The 15,476-nt window shown below is 39.1% G+C and overlaps 1 protein-coding gene and 1 long non-coding RNA gene across 2 annotated transcripts; one reads left to right on the forward strand and one right to left on the reverse strand.

Annotated features, from left to right (window-relative positions):
* Positions 1–1,684: 1,684 nt before the first annotated feature.
* Positions 1,685–3,847, reverse strand: LOC118241977. Its single transcript, XM_035529764.1, has 2 exons — positions 3,629–3,847; positions 1,685–3,363 (listed from the first exon to the last, which is right to left on the reverse strand). Exons 1-2 carry the CDS (start codon positions 3,842–3,844, stop codon positions 2,977–2,979), a joined length of 603 nt encoding a protein of 200 aa, XP_035385657.1. The 5' UTR covers positions 3,845–3,847; the 3' UTR covers positions 1,685–2,976.
* A 227-nt stretch (positions 3,848–4,074) lies between these two features.
* Positions 4,075–6,580, forward strand: LOC118241978. The gene is made up of 3 exons (XR_004776470.1): positions 4,075–4,235; positions 6,074–6,151; positions 6,483–6,580. It is a non-coding gene; the product is annotated as an uncharacterized LOC118241978 (long non-coding RNA).
* The last annotated feature ends 8,896 nt before the right edge of the window (positions 6,581–15,476 follow it).

Raw genomic sequence — 15,476 nt, forward strand, 5'->3', positions numbered from 1 at the left:
CATTTATATAGAGCCTTTCAAAGAACATACAATGCTTTCCAATGAACACACACAGCTTCTACATTCAGTCACATGCTGGATATTGTGTTAAATTGTTTAGTCAGTGGCTTACTGCAGGGTGACTGTGTGTAAAATGGGGAAGAGTAACTCCACTCCAGCCTCCTCTATCTCACAGTCATGCAGAGTGAGCTGTGTGTGTGTGTGTGTGTGTGTGTGTGTGTGTGTGTGTGTGTGTATGTAGGTATGTATGTGTGAGCTCTCTGGATGACCATGGAGACGACTGTGCAGTCCTCGGTGCTCAGAGTCAGAGTGTGTGTCTGTGTGTTTGCTGTCAGGTCCAGAGCAGAGCTGCAGGAGAAGTCCAGTGTGCTGCAGAGCAGAGAGCAGATCTGCTGCTGCTGCCCCCTGCTGGAGGTCAGAGACACTGTAGCAGTGGAGCAGCCTCAGCAGCAGCCTGTCAACACTGAGAAAACAAAACACACACACACACACACACACACACACACACACACACACACACACACACACACACACACAGTGGCAGGGCAGTTAATTTCAGATTAATATAAATATTTCACCCGAATTTACCAATTACCATGGACTGTAATATGTTGATTACCTGACACAGGAGTCTCAATAAAACCTAAACAATGCTGGCACAAAATGACATCTTGGAAACTTTCCAAAACACACATAAATGAATATATAAGTGTATGTAAATGTATATAAGTTTTTATAACACGCCCAGTTTCCTGCTTATTTTCAGCCACTTTTTGGTAACTGCATTTATATTATGTCAAATGAGATTTTAATGCTTTAATTTTTGTGTATTAAGAAATGGTACTTGATCAATTTATGTTATTTATCCTCATATGGAAAGATTTGCTTCCATATTTTCCATATTTCAAATTTTGTGGGAAAAAGATGTCTGGAGATTTTACAGTCTCTTATAGCCTGCAAGTTATAGGACAGTGCCAGACCTGTGAAACAGTGCCACTTCATCCAGTGTTTAGATGACGTTTGATGCTTAGACCTCATTAGTCATATGCTAATAGTAACTTTGATACAATCTTCAATACAGTGTTGAATCAATGTGCTTTGCAATAGTGAGCTTTGATGCCTCAGTATCTAACATCCCATCACTACACTGGAGTTCTACCATATGTATTCTTTCTCTGCCTGTTCGTTTTCCATATTGTTCTCCGTTCCCGTGTTCTTAATATCTGTGTTATCTTACTTTTACCTCTATGTTTTCTTCTTCCTGGTTAGCCTCACTTTGTTTTTTGTTTATCATGTATTCTGGTAACCTGCTCTTGGATAATGTTTCTGCTCCTCCTAATAAACAAAGTTCGACAACACGCTTGTGTCTTGCCCTGCCTGTCTCAGCATTACAGCTAATCTAAAGGTCAAAGCATAAACTTCACTGGCAGATACACCTATATTTAAACATTACCACGTATGTACACAGTTTTCTAATTACATTAACATATTAACAAATAAGCAGACATCTAGTTTCTGGACATCTGAATATTTTCAAAAATTTGATTCTTTAAAAGGTGGGTTTAAATGATACAGCACTACAAAAAGCACGCCAACCATAGGCAACAAGCAATCCTTGAATTAGAATAAATTAATATTTCTGTATGTGGGCAAAATAATAATATGATTCTTAGTCCACGTAATATTTAGGCTCCATGCATGTAAATATATCTTTTATTTAAAAATGAACACATTGTCTATTTTCACCATTAGTCGCTTTGAAACCATTTAAGCCCACTACACTCCATTTAAGATGACCTTAGAGTGTTTTAATGAGGAGTTCCTTCAAGTACAAACTTGCATCAGTTTTCACTGTACTGGCTGCAAGTAAGAAATTATGATATGCAAAATAAATGCTGTTTGATGGAATAAATGAATGACAAATATGAAGTTACGATGTGATCATAAAATGGCTTAGGCTAATGTGTCCATGTGTTCTTACAATCCTGGCAGGTCATGTGTGACTGGGGTTGGAGCTTTACTGAAACAGATGTTTTACATCTTGTTCTGGATTATAATCTGGCTAGTGGAATTGAGAGCCCTTTCCCCAATGGGAGAAAATGATTTTATTGTTTTATGTGAGATCATCCTGAGCAGACCATTCACAAATCAGAACAGTTTCCTGTGGCTACAGTGAGGACCTCAGCTGATACTGGAATATTCACCCACTGCTTTGATATGCTTATCTCACAGATTTCACAACAAAACCCCAGAATATCTACAATGTAGATGAGACAGGATTTGTCACTGGTCCATGACAAATCCTGTAAGATTATGTAGCAGACTACAGGTGGAAGTGGGAGGGAACAGATAACCGTCCACATCACTGGGAATGTTGTTGGGCAGATTCATCATCTACAAAGGGAAACGGTTGTACAATTCTTGGTGTCAAGGAGGTCCAGACCGCAACCCCATTTTTGTGACAGAACATGGACGGTTGGACAAATCTCTTCCTTAAACTATTCACTCAGATCTCAGACTGATCATTTCTCAGGGTTTTAATATTTGATGGTTAAACCTCGCATGTGACTCTGGGACTGGGGGACTAGGGGGCTTCTTAACATTTTTTCTACTCCTGAACCTCTTACTGAATAAATGTTGAGCTGTTAATCCTTTCAAAACTATACATTTTTAATATTTTGTCAATAAATCATGACATGATCTTACTTGGAACTTAAATGGACTTAAATGATGCAACTGTACCTATTAAGATGATGCCAGACTTTGCACCTATTTAAGAAAATATCTTTATTTACATTATAAAACAGACATGAACTAATAAGCACATTTTGAAATGAGAAGTTAGACATTCATATTATAAATCAATTAAATATCTATGAAAAATGCCTGGAAAATTATTTTGGCAGGCTTATTGCATGCAGTAAAGGAGTAAAGTTATGTTAATATGGAAAGGACATGAAATTCTATACCATACAGCTATTTTTGAAAGAAAGACTTAATTCCTTTAAATCCTTTCCATACAATCCTAATTCGAAATCTCTTCTTCTCACATGTTCTTGCTTCCGAGGCTCCATTCGCTTCTTTCGATGTCTGCTCTATGTCTTTTTGATGACGTTTCAGTTTCTTCTTCTCATGTGTCTTTTTCTCCTTGAACTGTTTCTCCTGTGCATTTGGTGCTGGCCTCACATCTGAGTGAGGCAGTAGTGGACGGCAAGGCCTGTAGGGTCTGGATGATGGGGCTTCTTGGAACCAGTGGGGCTCACCAGGTGCAAATCTGGTAGGCTGTCTGAGGGAGAGTGAGGGAAACCTGTTGTCTCGTGGTTTGGGAGACTCCAGGGGGAAACTGGGCCTTGGGCTTTCCAACTGTGAAAAAGCATTTAATTTAGCATCACTATTAAATACATGCATGTGCACACACTTTGATATACTATCAAAAATATAATGTAAGTGATATTGTAGTGCCATAGGCAATCCATTTGTTGATATGCCCTAACACATTTATGCTCACTATTTACCTGGACTTTAATTATAGTTGCTTATTTCAATCTAAAACCATCTGCTGTGTATAGCAGAACATTGCTTCATTGGATGTGCACTGCAGTGTAACTAAGTGTTTCTCTTTTCCTACTTTCTCAAGCTGTGCTCTCAGCCTTCTCAGTTCAGCTTTGATCTCCACATTCTCCCTCTGCAGTTCTCGCACTGCTAGCTCGAGGTCTAGACCTCCAAGACACCGCCCCACACGTGCAGCCTTCCGTCGGTTGTCCTCCCATGTCTTTCTCCGACATTCACCCAGGGTCTCTTTGCTCAACTCCTCCTCCACCTTATGGATTCCCATTTGGAACATACAGAGACATATGACCCAGCAATGTGTATTCGGTCCCTAGAGATCTTCAGCCGACAAAGATTATATATATATATATATATATATATATATATATATATATATATATATATATATATATAGTTATTCTGTTCTTCTCTGCGTTCTTTCTTTCTTTTTCAATCTGAGATGTTGCAGAGCCTCATTCTAATCCCTAAAAGGCAATCTCTATCTAAAAAGGGCTCATATCAAAATTTAAAGTGGTGTGTTAGTTGTAACAGTCGCCAGCTGTGTTGATAACTCACTCTACGATGCGCTGACACGGTGGAATCTTCCAGCTGCTTACCGTCCTCCTACAAAACAGAAACCTGCTTAACACACTGATATCCAGCTCAACAGGAGGATGTCTTACAATGTAGGTCGGCTCTAAAGTGGGAGAATTGCTGCAACTAACTTCAAAAGGATGAACGCTGTTCTGCCAAAAATGCATCTCACTTTTGTAATCGTATCTTTTTTAAATGTTTCTACTACTGTTTGTCTTGTTTATTCTGACTAGCAGTTGCTATCACACCACGCGACTAGAATGTTATACGTATGACGCCGCATGGTTACAGAATTCAAAAGATTACAGCTCGGACGATATTGAACGCGCGTTAAAATACGCTCATGAATGAGTTTAACAGACACCTGTTCATTTCAACACAATGGGAGAAATTACTCTGCTCACAGAGCTTAGTAACGCGTTAGAGGAAAATTCGCTGCTGCACTTTAAAACACTGAGCGTTTTTCTTAAAACACATAAAAGGTGCAAGATCACGCGTTGTCGTGTGAGCACCTCAGTCGTAAAAAGGGCTGAGTTGTCATGAATACGTTATGATCAGGAGTAGTCGGCCGTACTGCTGCGACATCCGGTCAAATCAACCGTCCTCTAAGAATCAGCGCAGTACTAGTTTTGGTAATAGCAGCATCTATGGACATAAACGGCGGCGAAACGGATGGTTTCTTTCTCGTCAACTTTATAGTCCATCACACCTGCTCCTATAGATCGGGATAAAATCTCCATACCAAAACCTCTGTGCATTGGCATGATGAAAATTTAGAGCACGCAAATCCTTCACTTCTGAAACAGCAGAAATTATGTAATTTTACAGCAGATTAAAAAAACCCTCAACGCTAAAGACTGCTGTTGACGGAGTTTTAATGTAAATATAGCAGGTTGGGGAAGTGTAACGATGAGCGGTAAGGAGGCGGACGCATTGTGTGGAAAAGAGTGAGATTTATTAGGGGCAAATCCAAAGTCCAGGGTCAAATTATTAACATGGAGAGTCCGAGAATTCACGATAAACTAAAGTAAAGAAAAGTGCACGAAGACAAACCAGGGATGCAGGCTATAACATTGGGGCGAGGATAAACATTCAGGCTTATATTCACATGCACGGAAGCCTCGATTAACAAACAGCAGCTGGACTTACAATAAATAGCAACAAGACTAAACTAAAACAGGGCTTAAAAACATGGTCACATGAGCATTAAACCAGACACAAGTGCAAATTATGAGGGGTGCAGAAAACGAAACGAAGGAATGGAACCACAACAAGGGAGTAAATCAAAATAAAGACACTAGACAGGGAAACCGTGGAGACATGAACGCTAGGAGGGTGGTCAGTGGTGACAGGAAGCTTGTTTCAGTCATGGATGTCTTTGGCAAAATGAATGCAACTAAAATGCTTTCCTCATGTGTCCTAATAACCAAATAATAACCAAGTTCTTCTTTATTTCTAAATAATATGCCTTTCGGAAATTGTATAACTGCTTGTGTTATATTACTTTCTTTTATTCAGAAACACAGGAGACTCAGGTGAAAAGTGTGATGGAAATTATACACTTATTATTATATCCTAAAACTTGTCTCACCTAATCGTAGTCATCAGTTTATTAGATAAATGCATACCTATTTTTCTGTTTGTGTTTCACATGTTCCATCCCTTTTCTTTCTTTGAAAGAAAAATTCCTTAACTTAATCAAAGACTAGGATTAAAAAAATAAAATAAAATAAAATCATAGACAGGTCAGCTGAGCCCACTCCCTTGTCGTAATGTCCCCATATTGACAGTTAAATACCACATATTAAATACAATAGAGACTGGAGTGTCTTGTTTTTCTCTGAACATTCCACAGTGCATCTAGAATTTTAATAGTTGTTTATTTCTGCTCAGTTTTTCTGCTCTTATTTGAATTTGTTTTTGTCTTAAGGAGAAAAAAAAGGCGTCAAACGAGACCTGTGACCCCAGGGGGAAATCATGGATCAGATGCCTCACACCAAGTCACTGTGTAAACAACACCAGGTTCATGTTTTAGTGTGAGGAATGAGTGCAGGAGTGTTTTGAAAGAGCAAATACAAACACTAACAAGAAGAGAACAAAGAAAACAGGAAGGAGAAGCTCCTATCCTTTTTGAGTTACTTACTGAGTTCATTCTCATAGCAAGTTCATTACACCTTGTGTACTTGTTGTAGTGCAGTTAGCTGTTTCTATATTGGCTGAGAGAAGGAGCAGACCTGTTCAACATTTACATTTAAACAACAGAATCTTGTCAGTGGAGGATGTACTTTCTCAAACCTTTTTAACTGGTATCTCGCCTCTGTGTCTCTCTGTGTTCGCAGGACAGGGACCACTGCACGCCTCGCACCAGGACACCTTTCCAGTGATGACTCCCCTCGTGTGGAATTAGTTCACAGCTGTTTAGTCTTATACTTATCCACAACTAGGATTAGTTCCCATGTGTCTTTTTCTCCTTGAACTGTTTCTCCTGTGCATTTGGTGCTGGCCTCACATCTGAGTGAGGCAGTAGTGGACGGCAAGGCCTGTAGGGTCTGGATGATGGGGCTTCTTGGAACCAGTGGGGCTCACCAGGTGCAAATCTGGTAGGCTGTCTGAGGGAGAGTGAGGGAAACCTGTTGTCTCGTGGTTTGGGAGACTCCAGGGGGAAACTGGGCCTTGGGCTTTCCAACTGTGAAAAAGCATTTAATTTAGCATCACTATTAAATACATGCATGTGCACACACTTTGATATACTATCAAAAATATAATGTAAGTGATATTGTAGTGCCATAGGCAATCCATTTGTTGATATGCCCTAATACATTTATGCTCACTATTTACCTGGACTTTAATTATAGTTCCTTATTTCAGTCTAAAACCATCTGCTGTGTATAGCAGAACATTGCTTCATTGGATGTGCACTGCAGTGTAACTAAGTGTTTCTCTTTTCCTACTTTCTCAAGCTGTGCTCTCAGCCTTCTCAGTTCAGCTTTGATCTCCACATTCTCCCTCTGCAGTTCTCGCACTGCTAGCTCGAGGTCTAGACCTCCAAGACACCGCCCCACACGTGCAGCCTTCCGTCGGTTGTCCTCCCATGTCTTTCTCCGACATTCACCCAGGGTCTCTTTGCTCAACTCCTCCTCCACCTTATGGATTCCCATTTGGAACATACAGAGACATATGACCCAGCAATGTGTATTCGGTATCTTCAGCCGACAAAGAGTATATATATATATATATATAGTTATTGTTCTTCTCTGCGTTCTTTCTTTCTTTTTCAATCTGAGATGTTGCAGAGCCTCATTCCAATCCCTAAAAGGCAATCTCTATCTAAAAAGGGCTCATATCAAAATTTAAAGTGGTGTGTTAGTTGTAACAGTCGCCAGCTGTGTTGATAACTCACTCTACGATGCGCTGACACGGTGGAATCTTCCAGCTGCTTACCGTCCTCCTACAAAACAGAAACCTGCTTAACACACTGATATCCAGCTCAACAGGAGGATGTCTTACAATGTAGGTCGGCTCTAAAGTGGGAGAATTGCTGCAACTAACTTCAAAAGGATGAACGCTGTTCTGCCAAAAATGCATCTCACTTTTTTAATCGTATCTTTTTTAAATGTTTCTACTACTGTTTGTCTTGTTTATTCTGACTAGCAGTTGCTATCACACCACGCGACTAGAATGTTATACGTATGACGCCGCATGGTTACAGAATTCAAAAGATTACAGCTCGGACGATATTGAACGCGCGTTAAAATACGCTCATGAATGAGTTTAACAGACACCTGTTCATTTCAACACAATGGGAGAAATTACTCTGCTCACAGAGCTTAGTAACGCGTTAGAGGAAAATTCGCTGCTGCACTTTAAAACACTGAGCGTTTTTCTTAAAACACATAAAAGGTGCAAGATCACGCGTTGTCGTGTGAGCACCTCAGTCGTAAAAAGGGCTGAGTTGTCATGAATACGTTATGATCAGGAGTAGTCGGCCGTACTGCTGCGACATCCGGTCAAATCAACTGTCCTCTAAGAATCAGCGCAGTACTAGTTTTGGTAATAGCAGCATCTATGGACATAAACGGCGGGGAAACGGATGGTTTCTTTCTCGTCAACGTTATAGTCCATCACACTTGCTCCTATAGATCGGGATAAAATCTCCATACCAAAACCTCTGTGCATTGGCATGATGAAAATTTAGAGCACGCAAATCCTTCACTTCTGAAACAGCAGAAATTATGTAATTTTACACAGATTAAAAAACCCCTCAACGTTAAAGACTGCTGTTGACGGAGTTTTAATGTAAATATAGCAGGTTGGGGAAGTGTAACGATGAGCGGTAAGGAGGCGGACGCATTGTGTGGAAAAGAGTGAGATTTATTAGGGGCAAATCCAAAGTCCAGGGTCAAATTATTAACATGGAGAGTCCGAGAATTCACGATAAACTAAAGTAAAGAAAAGTGCACGAAGACAAACCAGGGATGCAGGCTATAACATTGGGGCGAGGATAAACATTCAGGCTTATATTCACATGCACGGAAGCCTCGATTAACAAACAGCAGCTGGACTTACAATAAATAGCAACAAGACTAAACTAAAACAGGGCTTAAAAACATGGTCACATGAGCATGGGCCACTGGGACCACTGCACGCCTCGCACCAGAACACCTTTCCAGTGATGACTCCCCTCGTGTGGAATTAGTTCACAGCTGTTTAGTCTTATACTTATCCACAACTAGGATTAGTCCATTTACTATTTCTTAGAAGTGGGGATCAAGAACATTGGAAGACGTGAGTAGTTTTTTGGAGCAATACAGATCAATACATAAAAACAGGCAAATGACCTGGTTATACTCAAATACATCCATAAACTTATCAAACAAAGTAATGCTTAGGTATGAGTTTTCTTGACTTCGTGACTTATTATGAAGCTTAACTTGTTATGAACTGACACATGTGATAATGTTCACACATTTAGCTGCAATTCTTTGTTTAACTTCAGAGGGTTAAATGGAGCTCACTCAGATGATGGTGTTGACTGCTTCAAGGATTTTCACTAGAAGTTATATAACTGCAAGTTATATTACCGATGTCTAAGTGTATGCAGCGCAGAATTCTTTATTCGTAATGTAATACATGTCCTATTTAATTCTACAAGATAAACAGGTTGGAAAATATTTGTGTAAAATAGATTAGACATAAAGCCATGCAGACATTGTAAGTGGACATCAAGGAAAAATATAAAATAAAAGAATAGTATAGCATACAGTTACAGGGTATGCCTGTTTTCATTGATTACTAGGGAAGCTCTTTGTCTCCCTCTTGTGGCCATTGTTGTCTGAGCCAACAACCATATCAACATAAGTGACATGAAGTTATAGAAATTAATTAAAACTGAAACGTATTTTTATAAACACGATTTGACAGTGTGTTTTACATATTCTGGTTGAATATGACATTTGTGTCGACAAGATTATAAAAAACATAACCATACCTTTACCTGATACTTATATCCAAAGTGACTTACGAGTGAGTATAACTTGAGCAATTGAGGGTTAAGGGCCTTGCTCAGATAACCAACAGTGGCAACTTGGCAGCAGTAGGGCTGGAACCGGTAAGCTTCTGACTACATGTCAAGTATCTTAACCACTGAGCTACCACTGATCACTGCTGGGGGTCACCATAAATGTTAGAATTTAAAATGTTGGATACTAAACTATTTAAAAAAAACATTTTGGGACATTTATTTATTTAATTTCCCCTAACCTTTGACAGCACGGCTAGTACAGACCTCTGTATATCCATCTTCTTACCCCTTCTCTCTGCACACAAAAAATAAAACACATTGAGAAGAGACTAATTGCCCAAAGGATAAAAAATAAAATGACATATATAATGATAAAAGGAAAAGGTAACTAGATAACAGTAGATGTGTTAATATAAAATCAAAAGTCATCTAAACAGAACTCAATGCAATAAGTGTGTTTTGAGATGTTTTTGTTTTGCTGTTGTTTTTGTTTTGTTTTTTTTGTTTTTTTTTGCCTTCAAGTGCTAATGCCATTATGAGTTGCTAGACCATGAAGACATTTAAAGACATTTAAAGAATAATAAAATAATTAGATTTTGCTGTAAAAGACAGATGTCATGTTCACACTGCACAACTGCACTGCTTAATGTGAGCAGACATCTGGCAGACACGCTTATCTATAGCAACTTACAGTTTCAACTATATTACAGAGCTAGGTCCATATAGCGGTAGGAGTTTGATTCAGTTCAGTTCAGCTCACTCAGGCTTTCATTTCTGTTTTCTTGTCTTCAGGTTTTGTTTCATTGTCCCTAATAGGTCCAACTTGTGCTTGTCTACTCATGTCTCACTGTCCTCCTTTGCTTGATGTCACAACTTCATTGATACCTAAAGTGAATGTTGGAAATATCACATGTTCTTTGAGTAGGAATCAAACATCATTGCTCTAATACACTGGACTGATAGTGGACTCTGCCGAGGTACACCTACCCCTGATGTTGTGATGTTACTGAGCCTCATCCTGTCTCAGATGCCTTGGCTACTCCCATCATCCCCTGATGTCCCCTGTTGTAGCCCACACCACCTCCACCCCAAGCAGCTACTCTCTTTTGCCCTTAATGGACGTTCTCTTGTGACTTGGGTCTCGGACACATGCACACAAGTCTAGAACCTCCAGAAAGTTGGACTAAACATTAAATGCTTATTTTATTTTTTTATTTATGTCTCTCTTTAAACAGCCAGAGGAGGATGGGACCCCCTTTGAGTCTTGGTTCCTCTCAACGTTTCTTCCTCATGCTCTAGGGAGCTTTTCCTTGCCACTGTCACCCTTGGCTTGCTTACTGGGGGCTTGGACTTGGACATTTGAAAAGCTGCTTTGTAATAGCACCTGTTGTAAATAAAATAAAATAAAATACAATTTTAAAAAGTACTTTATAAATAAATTTTGAGTATTTGATTTTTATATGTAATCTTAAAATGTATAAGATAACTAAAATTTGTTTTTTAATCATTACATTTTTTCACTTAAAACAAAAATATAATTTGGATAGTCCCAATAATCTAGAAAAATCAAATCTCATCATTACAGTGCCAACAACACATCAACATCACCAGACTTCAAAGCACTTGTCTGAGAGGAAGATTTGTATGCCTGTAATTCTGTTGTTGAAGAGCCTATAAAATCAAAATAGGCTTTTAAATTTGAAATTTTAAACTCAAATAAATACAGCCTTATTTTAAATGCCTAAACACACACACACACAGTTACCTCACAGTGTGAATATTGTTGTTGGTGGAGAAAGTATCATAGATCCTCTTTGCTGACACATCAGTGATGTCATTGTGACTGAGGTTGAAATTAGATGGATTATAATTACCACATTGTTCAGGATTCCCAAACACACCTCCCTCTACTAAATCACCGTGTAGTACAAATACCTGTAGATTTATATATCAATGAATTAAAGTAATGAACGAATGAATGAATAAACGAATGATTGAATTAGCAAATCAATGAATAAGCAAAGAAATAAATAGTATATTTGTGTCAGTGGACCTGAGTCATTAATGGCCAGATAATTATGCATTCTGACATTTTAAACAAAATATCATTTATTTCAGTTCTTGTACACATGACTTGTTATCTATCAGGCATGACACTGTAAATCATAAAGAGTCTGTTATGCCTTATTTCTCTTTTTAATGAGAACATGTGTTTCTACAAGCAGTCTGGATATTTTGTAGACCACAGAGGTCCATCTTGCCAAGTACAGGCAGTGATCAGTGAACCAGTCAGCCAGTGAGAGAGGTCGTCATTTCCAAATAAAATCACCAAGAAAATCAAGCTTTTTGCTGTTTGCTTTTGAAAAAAATAAGTCCTTGAAGGAACACAGGATATGACTGAATGAGCAAAGTTACATTTATATAGAGCCTTTCAAGGAACATACAATGCTTTACAATGAACACACACAGCTTCTATGTTCAGTCACATGCCGGATTTTGTGTTAAATTGTGAGAAAAAGAGTAAAATGTGTTATATCTATGTTAGTGTTCACTGTGCACTCAACAATCAAGACTCTCTACACATTCCTCCTCCCGCTTGTCCACTCACTCCAGGATGTGGGCTTTGTGCTGGTGTGGGAACAGCAGCTGCAGGCAGTGGTCAGTGAGCTGACAGTGGTTAAGGTCCAGTTCTGACAGCCCTTCAGAATGTTCCAGAAACAGCGCCAGTGACCTACAGGCCATATCAGTCCCCACACAGAGAAGAGACAGGAACTGGAGCAGCATGGCTTTATTGCAGCTGAACACACTCAACATTCTCCAACATGTAGAGTCACAAAACACTAACACACTCACATAACTACTAACATTAATGCTATTTACACACATTTTGTTTCAGATGATAAAATTATTTTCCCTTTTCCAGAATGTTTCCCTAGTTTGTGTGGTGTTGAGTCATTGGCTTACTGAAGGGTGACTGTGTGTAAAATGGGGAAGAGTTGCCCTCACAGCCATGTAGAGTGAGCTGTGTGTGTGTGTGTGAGAGAGCTCACTCTCTGGATGACCATGGAGACAACTTTGCAGTCCTCAGTGCTCAGAGTCAGTAGGTGTGTGTGTCTGTGTGTCTCCTGTCAACACGGAGAAAATAAAACACACACAGACAGTGGCTGGGCAGTTAATTTCGGATTAATATAAATATTTCACTTAAATTTACCAATTTCCTCCAGAAAGTCATTTTATTCTAGGTAAATATCCATGGATATTGCTGATTACCTGACAGGAGTCTCAATAAAACCTAAATGATGCTGGCACAAAATGACTTTTGAGGAAACTCGTGAAAAACACATAAACGTACATAAACGTTTATATAACACTCCCTAAACAGACCAGTTCTGTCTTAAAATTCTGATTGTGAGAAAAGTTCAAGCCTGAGACGGGAGTCGTGTTAGAGCAGTGGCTCAATGCTCTCCAACTCCGCCTTTGGTATGGAGGTGAAAAGCAGGCTGAGAGAGACTGCTGTGCAGTGCTGGAGGGTGAAGCGCAGGGCAGCACAGTGGACAGAGTCCAGCTCTCTGCTGTTCAGGTTGATGCAGTTCTCTGCTGAACTCAACAAGCTGGACACACAGTGAGCAGAGCCAGTCTGATAGATCTCTCTGATGATGGACATTACAAAGCTGGAGCTCAGCCTGGGGAGAAGACACACACACACACATACACACATTTCCAGGTCTCATGCTGTACAGTATAATTAAAGTGTTTGGACTGTTACTAACTGTGTGAACAATCTGAGCCACACAACACATGACTGTATTCTCTCACCTTCTGATCTGAAGTCTGGCCAGTACAGGCAGAAGGTCTCTGGGATTTTGTTACTTAATGTTGGGGATGTGTAGTGGTCCCATGAGCTGGTGGAAGCTCGTCTACTTTGCCGTAACGTCACCCTTTCGCCTTGCTGTCTGGATGCGTACTGTCTGTCAGACTAGCAATTCATCTACACTTCTCACAGATAAAACTGCCACTAATGACGAAGAATAAACATGCTGCATTCAGTGCTCTGAAGCAGAACATAAGTCATGATGAAAAAGCAAAATGTTAACATTACTTATGTTTGTGGTAGTTCCTTAGATATAGTTTGTGATGATAAAATAGTTTTCCATGGAAGTTGCCAGTTTCCAGGTAGAAAGTAGTTAAATCCAACAAAACATTTGTTAAACAGATAGAGAGCAGTAAGAGCTAGTATGCTGAAACTACCTGTTTCAAAAACAGGAAGCTTCCTTATGAAGGAAAGAGGTTGTTATGAACCTCAGCATTTTGACAGCAAGTATTAACCATGGCTATAAAACCATGTGAATAATTCAGTTATGGGATTAATCCACAAAATAGAACATCAAATCTAATTATTTGGCCAGTACAGGGTTATGCAATATTCCTTCATCTCAGCAAAATGCAATAGCTTGACTTCCTTAACTGATTAATAATTAAAAAATATCTTTCTTGACTATAAGAATATAGCTTACCCATTAGAAAGATTAAACATCCAGTCAGTGTGTATCCTGGCATGTTAATGTAAAAGGCAGCTCCTACTGGATTTGGGGAAAGATTAGTAAAAGATTTCAAGTATCTGCAAAGCAGAAAACTGCCTATTCAACAGGCATGAATGATCTGCTACCGAAGTAGTTGTGTTATTTGCATAGCCTAATTAATATCATTAGATCATGTTCTATATTACCTATATAATTATATTAAAATTTTGCTATTGCTTTTTTGCTTCACAATTGTTACACATAATTGCTGCACCTGATACAAGGATAGGAATTTCAATTTATTCATACTGGATATAAGAATCATTAATGGCTGCTGAGTGAAGCACTTTCGTTGAAAATTCATCCACCAATTTTTTTTTTTTTTTTTTTTTTTTGTAACTAGAAACAGGGCACATCAACCAGGAATACATTCCAGGTCTGTTTTAGAACACTGGCTGTGATTCATTACATTTTGGCAATTGTGAAAAGAAACTGGATGATACTTCTAAAAGTAATTGTGTTTGCAGTTTATTTGCACAGTTACATGAACAACACTGGTAGCATAGTCAACAGGCTTGATGGTTTTCCAGTGCACGACACTGTGATACCAGGGCTGGCCCAAGCCTGTGTGGGGCCCTATGCAGAAATCTGAGCTGCCACTGACATAACATAGGTAAAAAACAAATAGAAATAAATACATGGTCTTTGGCACCCTCTTGGCGGCCTTAGCAGGCTCTCATTTTGCTTATACGGCGGGACAATTGTTCTGCTGTTATCCTAGCTATTGAGCAGTCCTACCTAGATTTAATGTACTTATGTACATTACCCTTAGTCCAGGTTTCTGGTGTTTATTTTAGATGGATTTTTGGTTGTATATATTATAATTAGGCTACTGTGGACAATTGTATACCGTATAGCTACAGCACCTGTACTTCACACACATGTAGTAATCGGAACTAGAAAGTTGCCAACCCTATTAAAATATTAGGTTTATAGTATAATATTTGAATTAAACAGACAAAGCATTAATCACAATCATTTGCATGATGATTAAATCTTGAACCAAAAATGTATCAGAGAGCTGTAGTGTTTTTTACAGACACACACCCAATAAAACTGTGCTTGACCATTTCTTGCCCTCTATATCATTCTCTGCAGTTTACTGAGAAAGACCTGACACTGGGTAATGCCATTGTCTATTCGAAGGCCAAAACAACAACAATCTTGGTTATCAAAGACTCACTCCACCCTGACCACAGCCTCTTCTTTTAGAAGCCATGAGAAGACCACCA

Source organism: Electrophorus electricus, chromosome 9, assembly GCF_013358815.1.
Source record: "Electrophorus electricus isolate fEleEle1 chromosome 9, fEleEle1.pri, whole genome shotgun sequence".
Lineage (NCBI taxonomy): Eukaryota > Metazoa > Chordata > Actinopteri > Gymnotiformes > Gymnotidae > Electrophorus > Electrophorus electricus.

Bases quoted from the DNA above. Each gene is read 5' to 3' on its own strand.
- LOC118241977 (XM_035529764.1), bottom strand. From the start codon at position 3,844: ATGTTCCAAATGGGAATCCATAAGGTGGAGGAGGAGTTGAGCAAAGAG. The intron at 3,364-3,628 runs GTAGGAAAAGAG...GCTTTTTCACAG, and splicing joins TGAGAGCACAGCTTGAGAAA to TTGGAAAGCCCAAGGCCCAG.